General features: G+C 35.9%; 2 protein-coding genes across 3 annotated transcripts in view; one reads left to right on the forward strand and one right to left on the reverse strand.

Annotated features, from left to right (window-relative positions):
* Nucleotides 1-19,142, reverse strand: LOC124633308 (probable cytochrome P450 9f2). 2 transcript variants are annotated; one of them, XM_047168483.1, is made up of 12 exons: nucleotides 18,987-19,140; nucleotides 8,832-8,920; nucleotides 5,192-5,396; nucleotides 4,684-4,844; nucleotides 3,501-3,638; nucleotides 3,013-3,212; nucleotides 2,444-2,579; nucleotides 2,132-2,224; nucleotides 1,648-1,869; nucleotides 1,418-1,518; nucleotides 623-791; nucleotides 1-252 (listed from the first exon to the last, which is right to left on the reverse strand). In XM_047168483.1, exons 3-12 carry the CDS (start codon nucleotides 5,392-5,394, stop codon nucleotides 77-79), a joined length of 1,599 nt encoding a protein of 532 aa, XP_047024439.1. In that variant the 5' UTR covers nucleotides 5,395-5,396; nucleotides 8,832-8,920; nucleotides 18,987-19,140; the 3' UTR covers nucleotides 1-76. The 2 variants fall into 2 exon arrangements, with proteins under 2 accessions (XP_047024439.1, XP_047024438.1); XM_047168482.1 differs by lacking the exon at nucleotides 8,832-8,920 and having other exon boundaries at nucleotides 18,987-19,142.
* LOC124633056 overlaps nucleotides 17,900-22,120 on the forward strand; it is a 25,141-nt gene continuing 20,920 nt past the window's right edge. The window contains exons 1-2 of the mRNA XM_047168150.1: nucleotides 17,900-18,056; nucleotides 21,914-22,119. Coding sequence (XP_047024106.1) covers nucleotides 21,917-22,119 — 203 coding nt within the window. The 5' untranslated portion in view covers nucleotides 17,900-18,056; nucleotides 21,914-21,916. The remainder of the gene's footprint in view (nucleotides 18,057-21,913; nucleotide 22,120) is intronic.

Below are 22,120 nucleotides of genomic sequence, written 5' to 3' on the forward strand. Positions count from 1 at the left end.
TTAATAATTCAATTATGTCATACTTACTTGAAGGTACTATATTTATAATAAAATAAAATCGCAAGTTATCATAATATTAAGATTTATCTGGACGAACTCGAAGTCTGAGCCAAGTGCCTCCCTGCAGTTGCATGTTAAAGCCATCTTTTGATAGCTGTGGAGGGTAACATGTCTTCTCGAAGGGATACACTTCCATCTCCCGAATGAGCACGTACAGCATCACTTTAATTTCACAGAGCGCGAAGCGAGAACCTGAGAACAACGCCATCAATTGAATGTCAATTGTACTACAGCGACGTCCATGTAGCGTGACGACGTGCAATTTATATTAATTTTACTCAATTAAAATAACAGTCATATCTCTATTCAGACACGCCTTTAGTATATAGCAGTCAGGTTTTTTTAATGGAAATTAAACCTGTAGCAAGAGATGTTTAGAAAGGTGTTCAGCATTTTCATGAAAACTATGTTGAACATCTTGAATTTTCGGATGACAATAGGTATAAACAAGAAAAAAAAAAACAATTATCTAGATCAACAATTGCTTTAGTAGTGTAGTTTTGATAGTGTTTACCCTAACTTTGAATATTGATCCCTATTCTTACCAAAAGCCAAGACTTACCGATACAATTCCTTGGCCCCAATCCAAAGGGGAAATACGTGAACGGTAAGATTTTGTGTCTGTTTTCAGGTGAGAACCTCTCGGGGTCAAACTTGGTAGGTTCAGGGAAATACTTCGGGTTACGGTGGAACACCCAGGGAGCCACTCCTACACCCTGACCTTCACGGATCTGAAATAAATTTTACTAGATGATGAATTGCTTCATTTTTATAAACCTGTGTACCTATTCTGAAGAGCATGTGGTACTTGAACTTTTAATACATCTTGAGAGAATTACTTCACACACCTGATCAAAAATGCCTCTAGTCATCTCAAGTAAGTCATCATCATCATCATCATCATCATCATCTCAGCCGTAGGACGTCCACTGCTGAACATAGGCCTCCCCCTTAGATCTCCACAGATACCTGTTGGAGGCGACCTGCATCCAGCGTCTTCCGGCGACCTTCACAAGGTCGGCTGCCCACCTTGCTGGTGGACGTCCTACGCTTCGCTTGCTAGTCCGTGGTCTCCACTCAAGCACTTTTCGACCCCATCGGCCATCCGCTCTGCGAGCAATATGGCCTGCCCATTACCACTTCAACTTGCTAATCAGTATGAAATACAGTAATGTTTAGGGATATTTACAATGCTACATATTTATCGGGTATATCAGTAAAGATTTGGCGATACTATCGCTAACGCACAAAACATTGTGATAGGCAAAAGCAGTTACACTACAAGGAAATTATTAGCAGTTTCCTAGTACTGATAATTTGTTAAATAGGTATGTCGTAACGTAGTGTAATTACTTACAATCAAATCTTTTGTGGCGTGTGGATGAGGCCTTCCGAAATTGTAGTCTTTCACACACATTCTGTCTACAATAGCCGCTGGAGGCCATAATCGCAGTCCCTCTAAAACAAAAAAAAAACTATAATTTTCCAACAGTTGCCACTATGGTATTGTTAATTTGCAGTAATAAACTTTCAAAATTTTTTCCTGTTCAAACTACATTCACTTTCAAGCTGTCATCCCCATCTTACCAGAAACCACCATATCCAAATACGTCATGCTCTGAATGACGTTATAGTCAATCTTCCCTCGGTTCTTCTCGTCATGGTCCCTGATCTCCTGCAGCAGCCTGTCCTGCACGTCAGGGTTGACAGCCAGCTCGTACAGCAGGAACGACATGGACGTGGAAGCTGTCTCGAAGCCGGCGAATAGGAATAACGCTGCTTGCGCTACGAGGTCCGAGTCTGTCCATTCTGAAAACATTGTTTGAGACACCTTAACAAAAGGGTAGTTCTGATAGTCCTGTCTATATTGCACATGTTGTATACAAGTTAAATAGGGTGATATGGTGCGTAGGCTTGTCAGTTAAAGCGTTTATTAATTTATTTACAGGTTTATATTTGGATGTAACTATTAAACAGTGGAAATTATGACAAAGCAAAATACACTTTAATTCATAGATAACACTGAACTTCAATAGCATATATTCATTATCCACGTTAAAAGATGTTTTACCGTAATTATGTTGCTTTTTGCCAATGTGCGACTCTTCAACTGTAGCAAACCCAGCATCAGTATCGGCGTCATCCTTTTCGTGAGTTAGTTGACCTGCATGGAAAGTTATAGTTGTAAATTATCCAGTAAAGTTTACAATTTCTAATAGGAAGCGACAATTTATTCTGACATCAAATCAATATTTCTAGGTATTAAAAAAACGTTCGTGGTGTTGGTAGCATTAGCCAAAAATATACGTGCAGGCACAGTTAAATACTTATGAAAATAATAATTAATGTAGCTAAAAAAGAAACAATAAGGCCATAGTGTCACCTCTCTTGACTTCCATCAGGATGTTGATAAGGTCATTCCGTACGATGTTATTCTTCTCTCTGTCCTGCATCGTGGTCAGCACCACACTTGAGAAGTAGTCCGAAGACTCACGCGGCACCAATGACATCTTCAGCTTCTGCAATTTTTATAATGGTTTCTTCTTTTATGGTATACTAGCTTCTGCCCGCGGTTTCACCCGCGTTCCGGATGGTGACAAAAACTATCCTATGTCCTTCTCCTGGCTCTAAACTACCTCCCTGCAAATTTTTAGCTAAATCGGTTCAGCCGCTCTTGAGTTATAAGTGGAGTAACTAACACGACTTTCTTTTATGTATATAGATTTTCTTGTATCAAAGCGATAATTTGAAATCCTGGTCAGTAAGTAGATTCAAAATGAGAACGTCGAAAAAAAATTGGCAACTAAAAATATTTTTGGATTTGATTTCGGTGGACTCCACTTTAAAAAACTTCACTGACGGTGGGAAAAACCTCAGACTTGATACAGAATTTCTTCTGTTTTAGAACTTTTACATTTTGTAGGTGGTTTTGTTTAATTAAAACCTTCTAACCTGAACAAGATTCGGCAGGCATCTAAAGAAAATAATTTTCATAATCCTTAGAAAGGTAAACTTGGTGATGGTTTGACTGTGAACGAAGAACTCGTGGTCTAACTCCTGGGAGTTCACCTTCAGCCCGAAGGCGCAGGACGCTATGACGTCATTCGCGTACCTGGTCATCATATCCTTGGCTTCTACGTCGATGTAAGGCTCTGTGGACAGATGGAGGCATTTTATCGTGTTACTTTAATCTAGTTTCTTGCAGCAGCGTCAGCTGTACGTTTTAAAGAGTGCTGACCTTTCACAATTCACTCAGTTTTATTTTATAGACAAGCGATCTGCAGGTCAATTTTGCGCCTAGAACTGTGTTAAAGAGGTTGACGATGGTCAAACGGTATTTTTTTCTTTCTAATTTCCGTTATTCTATTTTCCTTATTTCCGTTTTAGAAACCACTTGTTCCTCTTCCCATGTGTACTTTAAACTTGTCTCTTATACTTACTCCCAGAAGCCTTCATTTTCTCTTGGAGCACTCTGACCATCTCCAAAGCGATCTCCTCCATGAAAGGCACCATCAGGCGCATCTTTGAGCTGGTGAACGCTGGACTCATTGTAGACCGCATTGCTTTCCATTCGTCACCTTCAAAAAATAATAATTATACAAATTAGAACAGGGGTTTCGGAGCCTTTAGGGTTGCAACTAAGAGAACAAAAATTCGCTATATAATCCTAATCCTACTAAGATACTATATTATGTAAAGTTTGTGAGAATGTACGTTTTTCAGTCTTTCACGCAAAAACCTTTGGACCGATTTGGTTGAAATTTGGTATGCACAGCGGCTACTTTTTATCAACACACCACGCGGGCGAGGCCACGAGCGGAAGCTAGTATAAGTATAAATTGGTTGGAAATATAGATTTGTGAATGATTGAAGTATCTGTATTAATGTATCTATCAATTGAAACTGTATCTATGTTTCAGTTTAATAAAGTTGCTTTTCCAATGCACCATAGTTCTCATTCAATTCCTAGGAAATAACACAAAAAATATCTAAAATAAACACCTTTAATCAGCAATCGTGCATTGTTTGTGCTGTTATCTTCAAGTTAAATATAGTATACTTGTACCGTATATATCAGTATATGTGTGTAGTACTCGAGATAATGTATAATCGACGTCTATCGACGAGTCATGCTCATAAATATTGCAGCGGACAGTCTGCTTGTTGACTGATTTTATTTATTTAACCACACTGTATTTTGCACGTGATTGTTTTTGTTATTATAAATTGGTTGTTGATGTCTCTCGCCTGTTATTTTTTATTAACATCTTTTAATGTTTTAAAATTTCTGTAAAACAGATTATGTTCTAACTATTCATAACCTAAAAGAAACAGTTAAATTGATTCATCCTTGAATTGCTTAATTGACATAATTGACGTCCCCTCGAATCATTTGATCTATCAAATACTGCGTAGTTATCTAACACTCTGTTAGGAAGCCGTTGCTTAACATATTTGTCAATTGTTTTGTCATAATCTGCCTAAAACAATCCTCCTACATTTGGGTTGGCTTCCAGTCATACCAGATGTAGCTGACTACCAGTTTTACATGGAGCATCTGTCAATCTAACCTCAGCCATGTGTCAATTGGTTAGGCTGACTATCATACTTGAAACCATATACCTCGTAGCATCAGCAGTCCTCTCCCAAAGAAAGGATCAAAACTGCTGGTGAAGCTGCGCCGGTCCACAAAGTACTCAAAGTCTTTAACAGTAATCCTCTTGATAGCATCCACGTCGCAAATTATAAATACAGGAGTCACCATGTCGTAATGTCCTACTATCCTGGAAGATTACAAAATTGGGTTAAAAGGGAAAGGACTGAGCTAAAAATGCTGGAGTTGTACCTACATGATGGTGCAAAGTTTCTTTCAAAAATGAAATTTAAACATACACTGTGTCTCAATAAATGTATTAATCGATTAATCGCTTAGTCTAACTCAGTGCGTAATCTGTTCCTGTAGCCTTTTCCTAAATGCGTTGGAGTCGGCTCCCGTTTTAATCGCTCCATTATAACCGACATATCAATACCAGCTTCGACAGCCATTTAAATTGGGATAATCTAATGGAACCAGCAAACTAACCTGAGCTTCAATATTTCATAATTCTATTCTCATTCAAGATCAACTTACTTATCATCAGGAAAGGTGTTCACAGCTCGCATCAGGGTATCAATGAAATGCTCCTTCCTCAGGAACGGCCACAAAATGTTCCCAAAGATTGGGACTGTGGGGAGATGGTTCACTCCCTGCTTGGACAGCTGGGAGTACACACTCCTAAAGTACAGCAGAACAGCTGAGACGATCACTACTACCCATGTTAGTAGCAGGATCATGGCTGGAAGGTATGGCACCAGATAATATGAGGAAAATGATAGGTATTGATGTAGGTAGATCGGTAATCTTGTAATTAGTGAAATTCAAATCATATGATAGCCAATCTAAATCTACAATAATATAATGTAACCTATTAATGCTATTAATGTAAAGAAGACGGATCATTTTCTGGATGGATTCTTTAAAAAATAAAAAATATTTTAGTTCCGTATGATATGCCTATTTGTAATAATCACTATTAAAACATGTAGCTGAATTTGTGGCATCGTGAATTACATAACACAGAATTTCTTAGCAGGCACAAGACAAGAACTGACATGTTTTTTGTTATTTCACTGAACCAATTTAGGGATTTGTTCAATTCACTAGATTTGTTTAGAGAAAAGATAAAATCGAGTTGTTAGTTTAACATCCTCCGTGTTTTGATCAAATCCCTTAGATAATTGATCAAATCCCCGTTTTTATCATATCCCTGCGACATATACACTACCTCGTGTTTGGGCTTGTATTATTTGTATTGAATAGACCTTTGCAACAGTGAAGGTTTGGAGCTGACCCGATGATGGAGACCAGAGAAGGGCGAAGGAACTCGACAACTGAATATGTGAACTACCTCGTGTTTGGGCTTATATTATTCGTATTGATGAGAACTTTCCACTTATGCGAATAGTGACAACTGTGCTTGTCACTGAGAAGCCAAAAATAAAAAAACTTTTTACAATAAAATAAAACCGACTCCCATAAAATTATGGGACCACCTGTGAGGTATATCAGGTCCCTATCATCCTCCGAGCCTTTTCCCAATCATGTTGGGGTCGGCTTCCAGTCTAACCGGATTCAGCTGAGTACCAGTGCTTTACAAGAAGCGACTGCCTATCTGACCTCCTCAACCCAGTTACCCGGGCAACCCGATACCCCTTGGTTAGATGACAGCCGGGACCTACAGTTTAACGTGCCATCCGAAACACAGTCCATGGTGTCTAAGATATACTTAGAAAGTACATACAAACTTAGAAAAGTTGCATTGGTACTTGCCTGACCTGGGATCGAACCCGCGCCCTCATACTTGAGAGGTTGGTCCTTTACCCACTAGGCCACCACGACTTTTTGGTTATATCAGGTCCCTATCAAACAAAAAAATAATTTAATAAAATAGTCCATGAATAGTTTTATGAACGATGTTTTCATAACAGCGCCTGAACAATTTTTAAAGCATTTTTTTCGTATGAAGGTGTAAAAAAATGAATTAGAGAGTATGCCATATATTTTAAACATTTTTATCTTTTTTTTGAGATACGTCACATTGTTATAGGACGTGGGGCAATTTTGTATGGATTGTGATCCGTCTTCTTTTGTAAGTATTTATGTTATTGTGCAACTCATTGATGCAAAAACTACAGAACGAGTTTTGATAAAAAAAAAATGGCATTATAAACCTATACTGCCATTTTTTTAACAGTTAACCAAAATAGCAATATTATGACAATTAATGACGTCTGATTTAGACATTTGATTTTATATAAATTCACAAAAGGCTGAAAATTGGTGAGATCGTTTAAAATATAATTATAAACAAAATTTCAAAGTTCTCCATCTTTCCCCTGTATGGAAAAAATATTCAAGGTAAAAGGTAAAAAATAATTTTTTTTTTTGCGAAATTCAGCAAAACGGTAAGTTTTATCATGATAATACCTTAGGTAAAATTGTAGATTATAAAATTATCTATAAACTATTATGTATTTCGAAAGCATGGTTTTTTGAGAAAATTGTAAGTATTATCGAATAAAACAAATTTCAGACACTTTCTTCGAAAAGTACAAAATAAGAACTTCAGTTATTGACTTCCGACAACATTACATATATATGTCACCGTAAGATTACAAACATCGTTAGATTACAATCTATCTCGAGAGATTGTAAACTGTCGAATTATTGTAAACCGTAACACCTGATTGCAATTTAACGCATTATTTTTCGCTATATTATAATCTATCGATGAGAAATTGTCAAATTGTCAACTGTCCGAAAGCTCTCCCTGATTGGTCAGTCTTTTTGTAAGATCGAGAGCGATGTAGAGCGGTCAAATTGTCAACTGGCGTAGAACGGAATGCATCTTGCGCGCTGATTGGTAGAACGTCAAAAAAGACAATGTTCTTTGCAACTCCCGGTGTCACAGCTCTTTGACGTGCAAAAATAAGTGACGGTTTAATTTTTTATAAAATCAAAAATTGTACTTAATTTTTAAGACTCAAATTACACACAATTAAAAATTGAAGTTAGTGACGAAAACGAATCGCTGCAAAACCGACTCCACGTAGTCTTGTCTGCCCTACCCCTAGAGTGCAATTCAAAACCGCGTAGGCGCGGAGGGGCGAGGCGGCCTGCGAGCTGAGGCGCAGGTAGTTTCAGCGCTCGCCGCCGCGGCTGAGGCTGGCCGGCTCCGCCGGCCAGCAAGCCGAAGCTGCGGTGGTGAGCGTGAAAACCATCTGCGACGATAAGCTCGCATGGGACCGCCGGAGCCCCGCAGCGCCGGAGCCGTGACAGAAGTTATGCTTGCTGCATGTTGCATGCTTACTTCCATGCTGGGTCAATTAATATGGGATGTGTTATATTTTAAACAAAAAACTCAGTAGGTACGAGTTAAAAAATTAGAAGGTAAATAAATATTTTTATGATGTCATTTAATAGTATTTAAGAAGTTTACTGTTAGAATGCATGCTACAAATTTAGATGCAAAAAAATAACCATCATGCTGAGTTGTATTTAGAGTGGAAGATAAGTCGTGGCTAAGATAGTATTATTTAGATGCTCGACGCTTTATTAATTGTGGCTGACTTAGTAATTTAGAAGGCAACATACATTTTTGGGGGCGAATAATGATATTAAAAAGAAGCCTGTTTAATTAGCACCCCTTTTATTTTATTTTTAAATATTAGTTTGTATTTGAAGACAAAATACCTAACTGTATTTTTATAAGAGTTATTTTTATATAAATTTAATACTTGAAGAATTTTTGAAGAGCATTTATTTTATTTAACTGACACCTCTATTTCATTCCTAACTCTACGGGAACTCCATGGGAACAGAACGGCTGATCGTGATTGGTCGATCTTACAAAAAGACTGACCAATCAGAGAGAGCTTTCGGACAGTTGACAATTTGACAATTTCTCATCGATAGATTATAATATAGCGAAAAATAATGCGTTAAATTGCAATCAGATGTTACGGTTCACAATAATTCGACAGTTTACAATCTCTCGAGATAGATTGTAATCTAACGATGTTTGTAATCTTACGGTAACATATATATCACAATGTTTACAGAGAAATAGACTGGTTTTCAAAATAGATGAGTGAACCAACTCCAAACACTAGATAGATAAGTTCCTCAACTACATATGGATAGATAGATAATCATAAATAATATTACTAACCTGCGAGAAAAAACTGCAACTAAATATCTGTGAGACAGGCGGCGCGCGCGCAGTTGTATCGTGACTGAGTGGCCTCTTAACGAAGGGTTCTCGATCATAAACATACATTTTATTATTGTCGAACTGACTACTGATTAAAGGAGTTAAAAGTACTTTAGGTTGACTATTTCTCTTTGTGATTAACTGTTTGGGTATCTAGTTATAAGAAACACAGATGATACATATGAAATAAATAAATGATTTATTATTGAAGTAGAAAATAAATACAAAATAAGTTTAATTTTATTTGAGCGTTTTATTCACAGGAATTTCAGAGGGAGTAACTTAAATCTATTATACATATATATTTTAAAAAACCATATTACTGTTGTTAAGTATATACTATTATCTACTCGACATTCTGTAATAATTTGATCATTTGCCACGCAGAACATGCAATTGGTGACATAATATTTTTGCAAATAAATTAAAACGCAATAAGTATTTTTGTTTAGGTATTTAATTCGTTAGGTACCTATTCGAGTGTATTGTCAACATCTTAATAACCTGATTTTAATGACTTTGTAATTTCAAGTGTCACAATGACACATCATTTTTTTATTGTTATCTCAATTTTTATTGTTGTTAATATTTAAAATACATATCGTATTTTTGTCTATTGCTTGTTTTATTAGGCATTTATAAAGCTTTATGTAAAAGAAATAAGCATAATTATGTCAATTAAACTAAGGATTTCCGTGGTTTTACTTTCTTTCTTATAGGTATTACTTTCTTTCTTATAGGTATTACTTTCTTTCTTATAGGTATTACTTTCTAATACTAAGCAGTAGTAGCTATCAGGTGTAAGTTATCCTATTACTTCTCAAGGTTTAAAGTTTGAACTTATTTGAAGGTTTATAAAAATTGGTCCAGCAGTTTAGCTGTAACAGCGCAACAAACATACAGACAGAGTTGTCTCCAAGGATAGAAACAAAACGATAGACAAACAATACTCTTCATCATGACTAGTGAAAAATTGATAGGTTATCTTTAAAAATACTCAAAAATAAAAAAATAAAAGTCATTTTTGTAAATATCAAAACCTCGTGATCCATGAAATAAATTCCTTTGAAATAATGAAAAAGCTTTTCCTCATCGCCTAATAAAACTAACCTAGTATGGCTTGTCAAAATAGTTCAGCTGCATGACAGAAAAAAAAATAGTACTAACTGCTAAGTAACTACCACCTTTTTTTTCCGACGTCAAAAATCAACAAATGACCCCTCCCGCTGTGGGTTAGCAGCAGTGAGGGAGTGTCAGACTCTTACTGACTAAAAACCGTCGTGTTCCGTCATAGGCCGTTTATGTACCAGGGCCGCGGTATCTCTTTCGAACAACCCGCAGCCCCGGCAGGCCTTGGCCCTGCTGGGCCCCGCTGGGGTTGCTGACATCTCTTTGAGGAGCGCGTGGAACAACGCGCGCCGTCGACAAGGGTCTGTCGTCTAAGCAGACAGAAGTACCTACCACCTTCACCAATAAAAACAATTTTCATTTGAACAGTCTTTTCCCAACCATGTTGAGGTCGGCTTCCAGTTTCACCAAGGTGGCTGAGTACCAGCCAATGTTGTATGCTCGAGTCACCCGGCAAACGTGTTGAGGTGAGGACACTTTCGAAAAAGCTTTCACAGGCCTATTTGAAATTAAAAATAAATACTTTGATTTGACTCAGTCACTCCCTACAAAATACTGGCACTCAGCGGCATTCGGTGAGACTGGAAGGAGTCCAAAACATACTTTGGAAAATGCTATTCAAGTTACATTATTATAATACCTACATTCGACTTATATACAAACTTACCTACTAGGGTAAAGGCGGGATAGATGCCCCACTTTTTGAAAAATGCTTATAGTTTAATAAATATTGGTTCTACATTAATAACACCTATGAATGTAACTAGTTTAATCCTTTATGTTTATTTGTGATTTGTCTTTTTGGACCTATATACTACACGTTTTGCAGATTTTAGCTTTTTGTAGACCTCAATTTTTGGGGATAGATGCCTACCCCTATGGATAGTTGCCCCACCTTGAAAATACTAGCGAGGATAGATGCCTACGGTGCGGGATAGATGCCCTTCATACTGTTTAAGTTAATATTTATATATTTTTTGACTTTAATGAAATGAAAAGTATTTTGCAGTTTTTAAAATCTTTTTATATTCATTATCAGATTAATTCAAATTAACACAATAAAATTCTAAAAGTATTTGTTCAACAAAAATAATGTATTTTATATTTTAAACCCTTATTATAAAATATTAATTATTTAGTTTCAACATGCAAAATCATAAAAATAAAAAACATGCAAAAGCACTGGTACTCAGCTGAATCCGGTTAGACTGGAAGCCGACCCCAACATAGTTTGGGAAAAGGCTCGGAGGATGATGCAAAATCATAAAAATCATTCTTTCTTAAAAACAAAAATAACACAATATACTTAGCATCATAATATTTAACCGGACAGTGCTTTAAGTTTTCTACATCTCGAGCAAAAATTTCTGAAAGTGTACAGGTTTCATGTAACCAGTACTGACACATTACACATTGAATCCAGTCGGATTTAGACTTTGTTTGTTCATAGTTTTCAAAGCATTCTATGCAGTTATTTTTATTTGTATCTTTAGGCTCATCCTGTCCATCTCTTATAGTCTTCTTCACCGGCAAACCTTTAGTTTTCTTTTCCTTAACTTTGTTCTTAGGTGAATTGTCTTCATCTTCACTGTTTGAACTGTAAATCATTCCTAATCAATAAAAAGTGTAAATACATAAACACATGAAAAATATAAAATATATATATTCAAAGCACTTATAATACATTCAGGGTACACGTGGAGGGATAGATGCCCCTAGGAGCACATATACCGTAAAAAATCAGGGCAACTATCCTTTTTGACAGGGTTAGATGCTCTAGTATTTTTTTAAATAAATAAATACAATAGAGCAACTATTTACATCAAAATGTATACTTCATGAAACAATATACATTCGTAATAAAAAAATTGATGGAATTAATATCTACTTATAAAGTTATACAACAGCAAATAATCACCTTTAAAAATTTTACGCTCGCTGTAAGTTCGCCGCGGAGATGAATTCACACACGAGCGAAACGCGACCTCACCCCTCGATAGCGCGTGGCTAATTTAGGTGCGGGGTGCTTGTGGCTTCTAGTTAAACGGTTGTTTCTTAATCGCGAGCATGGGAAGTTAGGTTTTTTAAAATCTATCCCACTGCGGCATCTATCCCGCCTTTACCCTACCTAAAATCAATGAGAATTGGTGTAGGCACAGATTACTATAATAGTTGTATGGGTAAAGGTATAGAGATTTTTTAACATTTCTGGCTTCTGATTACTGGACCAACAAATTGAAATCAAAATCAAAATTCGTTTATTCAAACAACATTTTTCGAATGTCAGAAATTTACAAAAGACAGCTCCCAAAACGCTCACTCTTCACCACTTCCTATGTGTTTTTGCTTGGAAGAAGTGGCGCAACAAAGTCCCCAGCAACAACAAGCAATTCTACGTGCTTTCGAGAAAATTATCATAATAGGATGGTCATTCATCGCACGTACCAAGCTATGCTTAACCTGTCCCTTAGCCATCAATTCCTCACCAGAAAACCAATTCTAAGGGTAGGTGCATAATTGTGTAACATCGAAATCCTATACAGGTCATTGACTCGCCCTTTATCATCGTTGACCGCTAAAATTGCATTCATCATAATACCAATGCAATATAAGCTTTGTACCACAGCTTTAAGATTCATTTTCAAATGCGCGTATACCATGAATCATCTGTCCTTATTTGGAAACAGGTTTGCTTACCTGCAAACCTGTGAAGAACTGATGTAAGCATTGCAATAAAGATGTAAAACCTGAAATAACTGGATATAGGTACTTAAGGAAGTTTAAAACATATTGAAAAAAGGCTTTATGTTTTCCCTAATTATGTAGTTTTTTTTCCATACAAAGCGACTTGAAATGCACTGCAGTATCAATAAGGTATAAGACGATTGTTTACATATAAGTGATGCAATATACAAATTGCCTTTGATTGCTATGGCAAATTGATTACCATCGTTTACATAATAGGGTTTTAAGTCTTAAGCTGAATATAAAATAGTTTTTATATTATACATACATAGTATGTGGTGCAATACGGCGCCAATATAACTGCGTGAAGATTGAGGAAAACACTAACTTGAGCAACTCGGAGTAATTCTGATTTCTTATTTACGTGTAAGGGAGATAATTGTGTTGCAATCTGATTCTAATAATATTATAATTATTTCTTATGAATGTATTTGGATGAAACGCTAGCTAATGATCATTAACGATGGGTTGCACCATTTAACCAAACGATTTTCAGTTGTTAAATTGCTGATTTGACCAATGGGCAGCAAGTAAACAGCTAGTCATAGTTTGGAAACCGTTATTTAGATGGTGCAACTCGCCCTAATACTCAATACTCAATTCTTTATTGCATTCCACAATGTAGGTTTAGGTGGTAAACATTTATTTGGTAGGTAACAATTATGGACCCTGTCGGGCACAGCAAAAGATATTCTTAATATACGTATGTGGAGAGGACTTTACATTCAAATAACTTAAGTATAATTACAATTCAACTTATTCTAAAAACATTTACATAACACTAACATTACAATTAAAATTATAGACTTTATTTTTCTAGTTTTAGGGATTTATCACTTAAATATTCATCGACACTATAATAACATTTTTTTAATAATAACTTTTTTAATTTCTTTACGAATAGATGGAGTTTTTTTTCATTTTTTATTGTTTCTGGTAGCATATTATATATTTTTACCGACATTACCAGAGGACTTGTAGAGTGTATTTTTAAGCGGGATGATGGTAGGTTGAGTCGTGTTTTGTGTCTAAGTGTGTACCTTGTTTGTATGTTTTCTCGTTTGGTGTAAAAGTCTTGGTGTTTGTGAGCAAATTTGCATATTTCTAATATGTACATACACGGCAGAGTTAGGATATTTTGTTCTATAAAATGGGGTTTGCAGCTATCTGTCTGTTGTATATTTACCAGGATACGGATAAGTTTCTTTTGAACGGTGAACAGTGTTGGGGCATCTGTACTATATCCCCACATTATAATGCCGTAACTGAGCCATGCATAAGCATAGGCGTAGTACATAACTAGAGCAGTCTGTAAATTTGTTGTTTTTTTAACTTCCCGGAAATAATGTAATTAATGACAAATGCTTCGACCATCAAAAACTCTTCTCTGCAAAAGGCAACGGACTGCCGTTTTATTAGCAATTTGACTTCCTAAGAAAAAAACTGGCATCATAATAAGCCTGCCATTTTATTTTTCGGGGTTTCATTTAAGCATTTACGTTCAAACACATCGCGATGTACCTAAGTCTTACCAAGGGGTACTGGGTTGCCCGGGTACTTAACTGGGTTAAGAAAGTCAGATAGGCAGTCGGTCCTTGTAAAGCACTGGTACTCAGCTGCATCCGGTAAGACTGGAAGCCGACCCCAACATAGTTGGGAACAGGCTCGGAAGATGATGACATATCTCGATGTGTAAATGATACAACAGTTAGCCGATGCATCTGTTGATGTTCTATAAACTTGAAAGTAGTCAAGAGTGAATTTAATTATTTTAGGCAAGCGTGCTCCATCTTCGACCACATCGTCGCTTACCGTCAAGGGAGGACTGTATCACAGAATCTCTAAGTTCAAAACGCCGATGTACTGTAGCCATAAAGTACACAAGATCGATGCACGTGACTTATATAGAATGTACGCTACATCGAAGTACTGAATTGCGAATGTTCATGATACCGATGTACGGAATATCGAAAGTTTGTTATGGCAAAGTACGTGATCGCGATTGTTCTGAATCCCTATGTACGGAATATCGAAAGTTTGTGATGCCGAAGTACCTACCTAATATCGAAGTGCTTAAAATCACGGTGTCTGCGTTAATTAGAAATATCAGCCGGGAATGCTTTTAATATCGTATTGTGATCAATTTCCAGTAAAAATGCGTTGCGTTGCGTAGATTAAACGCAAACAAGTACATTAACGCAATGTATTTTTTACTGAAAATTGATCACAATACAATATTGAAAGCCGACATATTCCGTGACACAGTCTCAGGGGAGGTAGTGGCCAAACGCGAGCCTATCAACAACAATAACTATATATATTACCAGATTTTGTCTACTAAGGATCAATTAATCGATAAATCATAAAGATTAGGTACTTACCTACGCTTTTATAATTAGAGATTATTAGGTAGGTATCGCAATAATTTTTTCTTGACAGTCACAATGACTTGTATATTCAAAGATTATGTGTAAATTAGTGGTAGGTAGATATACGTTACTATCTGTTTCTTTAACAAAGGGTTGTTGGTATAATTAGTCGTTATGCACTTATCTCCCGGATCTATCGCTACTATTGACGTCAAAATGTTAAGAGGCAGCTCTGAGTGCTCCAGAAACATAGAATTTTGGAATTAATAGACACTTAATGAAAAGACTTATACTGTTTTATGTGTAGACTTATGATTAATTAACTACATATCGATGATCCGCTTGTAACAACTTACACTTGATACGACGCATCTAGTACCTATCCCTGCTGTGTAAAACAAAAGGCTATTGTGTCTTTTCCACTTGATTACTTGTTTTTTATGCTTAGATCCGAAAGCTGTAAAAAGGAATAAGCTAAACAAATCACTGTCAATTTAACGTCAAAGGGACCACGCCATGGAGAACAAAATGATTAGAAGAGATGTCATAACGCAAAATCTCCGAAGAAAAATGCGGGTGTTCAGGGGACGTTCCGCGCTACGCGACGGGGCACGGTGCAGTGGGTGGAGCGCCTTAGAACCCGCCCACTTATATCAAAATAAAATCACCAATCAGTCAAGACCGATCTATGTCAAATTGGTATTGATTTGACAAGAAATCCGAATACCTTGCTAGTTCTGGCAATTGACCGTCTTGATCACGCCTACCGTAGGTTACCGCAATCCATAGAAAGGCGCCTGACCTACATCCACTATGGCATCTCCGCTATCTTTCCCTCCTCCGTAGTCTACCTTTAAGTCCTAAAGTTCTGTTAAAAAAAATACCTTTAAGATTTCACCAATTAATAAATCAATGGGCCCAGGCTAGAGAGCAGTTTTATTTTTTAAGAGCAAATAAAAATCGACGAGATTTTCAAGCGGCAACGCAAAAATGTTGACAGTTCTTTTGGAAGATAATCTTGTAGCCCGTCAAATGGCCACATAGAATCATGACTGTTTTTATTGAAGGAATATGGTAAAGTCCTTTGTAGAGTTCTTGCGACGAACGTGTAAATAGACAAATAAAAAGTGGGTATGTAAAAACAAATGTAAATGTTTTTGTACCGCGAACGCTCAATAATATTATGTAAACATTTTTTTACTTAAATAGTAAACAAATAATATTTTGACATACATAATTGTGCGGGGTCAAAAGTAACACCAGTTTATCGGTTTCATCTGTCGTATCTATAACAATAGGAGATGATTCTTTGACTCTTTCACCAGAATGCAAGTTACCGGTAATAGGTTAATAGTTTATATATGTAAGAGTTTGAGTACACGGTTGATGAGAGAAGTTAAATAGAAAAATAAAGTACAAAGGTATTCCTTATTTCTTAGAAAATCTTTTCCAGCAAGCCCGCTATGGGAGACTTTAATCGGGATTAGTATTGTTAAAAGCAAACATTTTTGGAACCTTTTAGCTTTTCAATAACTTAATTGGGTTGTTTAGTAAGTACTTCAAGAGAATCATCTGCTTACTTATAATAATAAGTACACCTCTATCGTCATCTGCCTAGCCTTTTCGTTTTTTTTTCTTCTTTTTCCCCTTGTTTAGGTCAGTTTGCAGATTAACTGCATGCAGCTGAGTACCAGTGTTTTACAAAGAACGACGGCCTATTTGAGCACCTCAACCCAGTTACTCTGGCAATCTGATACCTCGTTCTGGCTTCTGGCTACCCGTAACGATTGCCAATGACGTTCAATTGAAACACGGACTAAGGGACTAACTACTAACTTGACTAAGGGAGCTAAGACCTAGTTCATTCCACCAGCACTTTGGGCTACCCGCAAGGTGGCGGAAAGTCCACAAAGAGCATTTTAATATCGAAAAGGCTGAAAACTTTAAAAAGACGTTCACTGCACGCAAGTTTCAGCTTAATTGTTGTATATAATAATTACATTTAAAAAAATATTTTTTGTATTTAATGTTTATAAAATAAATATATGACATAACTAGACATCGGATTATATGCACTATCAAAATGCCAAAATATGCATGCAAATATGCACTAAAAAAGAGCGAAATATGCACAAAATATGCACAATTAAAAAACCACTAATAGAATTAACTTTTATTTTCAGAACATATATTTAAATATACATAGAGGTACTATTAGTTGTAATTCTTGTGACAATATACAATTACATATTTTTCAAGGTTTTCTGCCGCAAATTTGTGACGTTTGTCACTTAAAATTAATTTATAGGCTGAAAATGACCTTTCGACGTCAACTGACGTTACCGGACAGAACTTGAAATTTGGCGCCATTTCTGCCGAGATATACTCTTTGGCGAAAGCGCACTGAGGAGAGCGTACTAATTATTATTATACTCTTTGGCGTAGTACAACACGTCTATCACGTATAAATACTGAAATATGCACTATCAATGAAAAAGTACCAAAATATGCAATAACGCTAAAATAATAGCATAATATGCATTTGCATATGCAAACCTGCAAATGCATATAATCCGATGTCTAGACATAACAATAGCTACTTTATTTTTACCTACTGCCGCACTATCCGACTGCTCAATTGCGCATCGTAACGTGCTATCATATCAGATAAATACGTTCTATTTTAAATTGTAACTGGTAAACAAAAATAAGTGTTAAGCTTTCAGCAGTGGTATATACCTACTTAGCGATAACGTGAGATATACAAACGTATCTACAAATATATTAGCTTAGCTCGTTCTTGGTACAATCAGAAAAGGCTTAACCGCGTTTCAAGTAACACGTCCGTGCGTTCCAAACTTGAATTTGACGTTTAAATTACGCATTTTTTAAATAAAAAATTGTGCCGGTTACAAATTCTAGTGTTGTGACAAAATAAGTAGTAAGTATTTTTTTTTATATTTCCATTTGTTATTGTTTTGTTTCCGCATTTTTGTTTACGTTGTCGGCAAAAACTTGTTTGTTTACAAAAATTTTTTCTATGGTACACAATTGTTTTGGCAGGTACTTTTTTGTCTCGGATGAGTTTACTAATTGAATAGGTTAATCTTGCTACATTTGACTATTTATAAACTAACGAATAAAAATAAATTAATTTCAAATTCGTGAATGAGACCGATTATTACGAAATATTAAGATTACTAGACCGCGAATAATACTGGTTATATAAGAACTCGTAATTACATAAAATAAAGAAAGTTAAAACTGAAACCAGTTTTAAAGGCTTTTAGCATTAAATCTTAAATCAGCTGAGAATAACGAATAAGTCTAGATTGTTTTAATATATATATTATATATAATTCTATAATCGGAATACAATTTTCACTCGAAGGCTTTTTTAATGTTCATAAATTTATTGTAATTACAAAGTATTACAGTGGACTGTAAGCCGATTGTAATAGTGAGATATAATAGATAGAGGATTAACTACAGGTACATAGTTACAGTACCTACTGTTGAGAATTATCAGTCACACATATTCTCGACACATAGACTCGATTGATAATGATTGTTACCTACTTACGCTTCTACAAGCATTTGCATGCATTAAATATTGTAAACATCAAATACAACGTGAGCTTAGTACAAATAAAATTAAATAACAATCTCTAAACAATGTCAATTATAATACATGGAAAATGCATGTTTTTTATCGTGATCTTCAAAAGAGCACGATTGGTATTAAAATCGATTGACAAAAAAAATTGGGAATTTAATTTGTCAAAGATATGAATTGAATCAAAACATTGACACAACTTCTCTAAAGTATCTAAGACAATTAATTTTAAAATATAATAATAATATAACTTACCTATGGTCTTATAATGCTAAGTACAAGAGCACTCACACATTGATTGGGTAGTATAGTAGGTATAAATAAAAGTACATGAGCACCTTTATATTGAATGAGTCGTATGAATAAACGGTGAATATCTACTCTAACACGCCCGGCGCCAGTGCAAAATTACTTGGTAAACAATAATATTATGATTTGAAATCGTGTTTTATATGTGTCAAACCAGTTTTATTACGTTTTGGTTATCACCAGTGGCGTAGCTTGCCTTGTCGGGGCCCCGTATAAAAAATTGTTTGGAGGCCCTTATATGGCACTTTTTTTATAACCTCTTCCCTTTTCTGTTAACTTTTTCTTTTCTCAGCACCGCTGGGATAATCTATTTTCCTTTCACTCATTTAATGCACATTTATATAAAGCGCGTAAATAAACAGTGCACTGCACTCCGTGCGGTGGCGGCGTAGCATCGGGTGGCACCCGCGGCGGACTAACTATTGAGCACCCAATAATCATGGATTAAAATTGTAAATAAAAGTACTTAAAAATCGTGTAGAAATCATTCGTGGTGGTTTTTGCTAGGTTTAATTTAACGTAAAGAAACCGGAAACGGGTCATTGCAAACTTATAAAGAGCTATTTTTGAAATTTGGGATATAAAAAACCCAAACATGTTTTATAAAAACCGGCCAAGTGCGAGTCGGACTCGCGCATGAAGGGTTCCGTAGGTACCATTATTTATAAAACGGACAAAAAAATCATGCTTGTTGTATGGGAGCCCCCCAAAATATTTATTTAATTCTAGTTTTCAGTATTTGTTGTTATAGCGGCAACAGAAATACATCATCTGTGAAAATATCAGCTCTCTAACTATACCCTAAAAATCAGTGTGAAATTTTTAAGTTTTGAGAAAAAAATAATTTAATAAAATATTCCATAAATAGTCCCATGAACGATGTTTTCGTAACAGCGCCTAAACAATCTTTAAAGCATTTTTTTCATATGAAGGTGTGAAAAAAAGAAATTAGAGAGTATGCCATATTATTTTTAACATTTTTATCTTTTTTTTGAGATTCGTCACATTGTTATAGGACGTGGGGCAATTTTGTATGGATTGCGATCCGTCTTCTTTGAATAGCATGCAGTGACTGGTAGTGAACCTAGGCTTTGCAGATTAGAATGGCACCCTCAGTGACTTGTCCCTTCTGCCCGTGCCATCCTGGTCGTGCAGATATGTGTCGACCGAGATGGCACCCCCCGAGACGTGGTACCAGTGGCGGACCGCCCTCTCCCCCCCCCCCTTATGCTGCTACTAACTCCGTGGTTTAATATCCAGTGTAAAGTACAACATCGTACACGTAAATCGCGATATCGATGAAGGATTCCCCGCTGAGTTGAAGATGAAGTAAGTAAAACGGGGAAGTCCCGCAGCCCACCATAACGATGTAGAGTGTTGTTAACTTTTGAACGCACGCTTAAGGCGGGAAAAAAAAAGAATTGCTATTCAGAATTTTGATATTTGTAAAATAAAATAAATTAGGAAGTTTTTATTTTTTGTCTTTACACACTTTTGGGGCCCCCGTGGCCCGGGGGCCCCGTATAATTGATACGGCAGATACGGCGGTAGCTACGCCCCTGGTTATCACGTTTTAATGACATTTAAGAACTGTGTATTCAAGTTTAACATTGTCAAGTCATATAACTTTTGATATGTTTTAAATTCTGAGTTTAACAATTAAATCCTACTGCTTCGTGCAAGAGGAAAAATAATTTAGAAATATTTTGAAGTTTTTTCTATGTAGGTATAAAATATTTAAGTCTTTAAGTCTTCTCGTTAAGTACTAAATATTATTAGAATTTTTTCTGTGCTGGTATAAAAGATCGAGATCAAATATGAAAATCGGTACTGAAAACCCATATTCCACAATTAATTAAAGAAGATTAATGAATTGACATTAACAATGCAAATTATAATCCTTATACAAATCCTGTCGAGTGGTTTACCTTGGCACTGACACATAAAGCGTACCTACTTATTTACTAACACTTAGAAAACACGTGGTACAAAATGTGTACAGATAGGTATAATGTTAATTATGTACTTAAACGTAATCAAGATAATGATGATTGTTTGTCTGTGTCTTTATCTAACCTTACATGAAGAAGTACATGTTTTGAAGATAGTGACTGATAAAAAACCTGAAATCATTTAGTCTTTAAGGAAGCCACACTCAATTATGTTATTTATAAGGATGATCCAAATATTTTAAATGTAGATAAAACAGGGGCCCGATTCTCCTAATTTTACTTAAGCAACATACGATTCACGTTCGACTCGGTTCGACTGAGATCCAATCCCGACTCGATTACGATTGAAGAGTGTGTGGCATTCCGCTACTTTTTCTTTAAAATAAACGTTTTTATCCTTTTCTGTCATTCAATACTGAATCATTTTGTCTGCAAATGATTTACGATTGCAAAATGATTGTACAGCAAACTACCCTATAGACCAAAATCACCAAAATAGCAGACCAATCGCAAACCAATCGAATGTCTTTGGAATACGATTGATCTTATATTAGTAGCAGAATACCCGATAAGGTTAAAACTGCTATTGCGATCATATTGCGATTCAATTTCTATTCGATTTTGACAATATTAACTTAGGAGAATCGGGCCTCAGTTTTGTTGCTTGTAGAATCAACTCGAAGATATGTATATTGATATTCTACTTAAAAAAGGTTACAATCTAACAAAAAGTGTCATGAAAGTGCAACATAAAATGATCCTTAAGATTGGTGTGATTTGAAATATAAAAATGAAAACGATGAATAATAATAAAACGACATAAATGTTTTGACTTTGGAATAAAAAACAATAATATTGAAGATCTCAATGAAGGCAAAATATCAGCAGCAATAATAACGCTGAACACATTCGTTGTTACAGATCATGATCCTAGTCCTGGTCTGGGTGGCGGTGCTGATCGCCGTGGCCGTGCTGTACCTCCGTCAGATCTACTCCAGATTCTCTCGATATGGCGTGAAGCACTTCAGGCCGGTGCCCCTCCTGGGCAACATGACCAGGATGGTCCTCAAACAAGATCACCTCATAGATGATATCCTGAGATACTATAATAGCTTTCCTGGAGAGAGG

This window comes from Helicoverpa zea, chromosome 9 (assembly GCF_022581195.2).
Source record: "Helicoverpa zea isolate HzStark_Cry1AcR chromosome 9, ilHelZeax1.1, whole genome shotgun sequence".
NCBI lineage: Eukaryota > Metazoa > Arthropoda > Insecta > Lepidoptera > Noctuidae > Helicoverpa > Helicoverpa zea.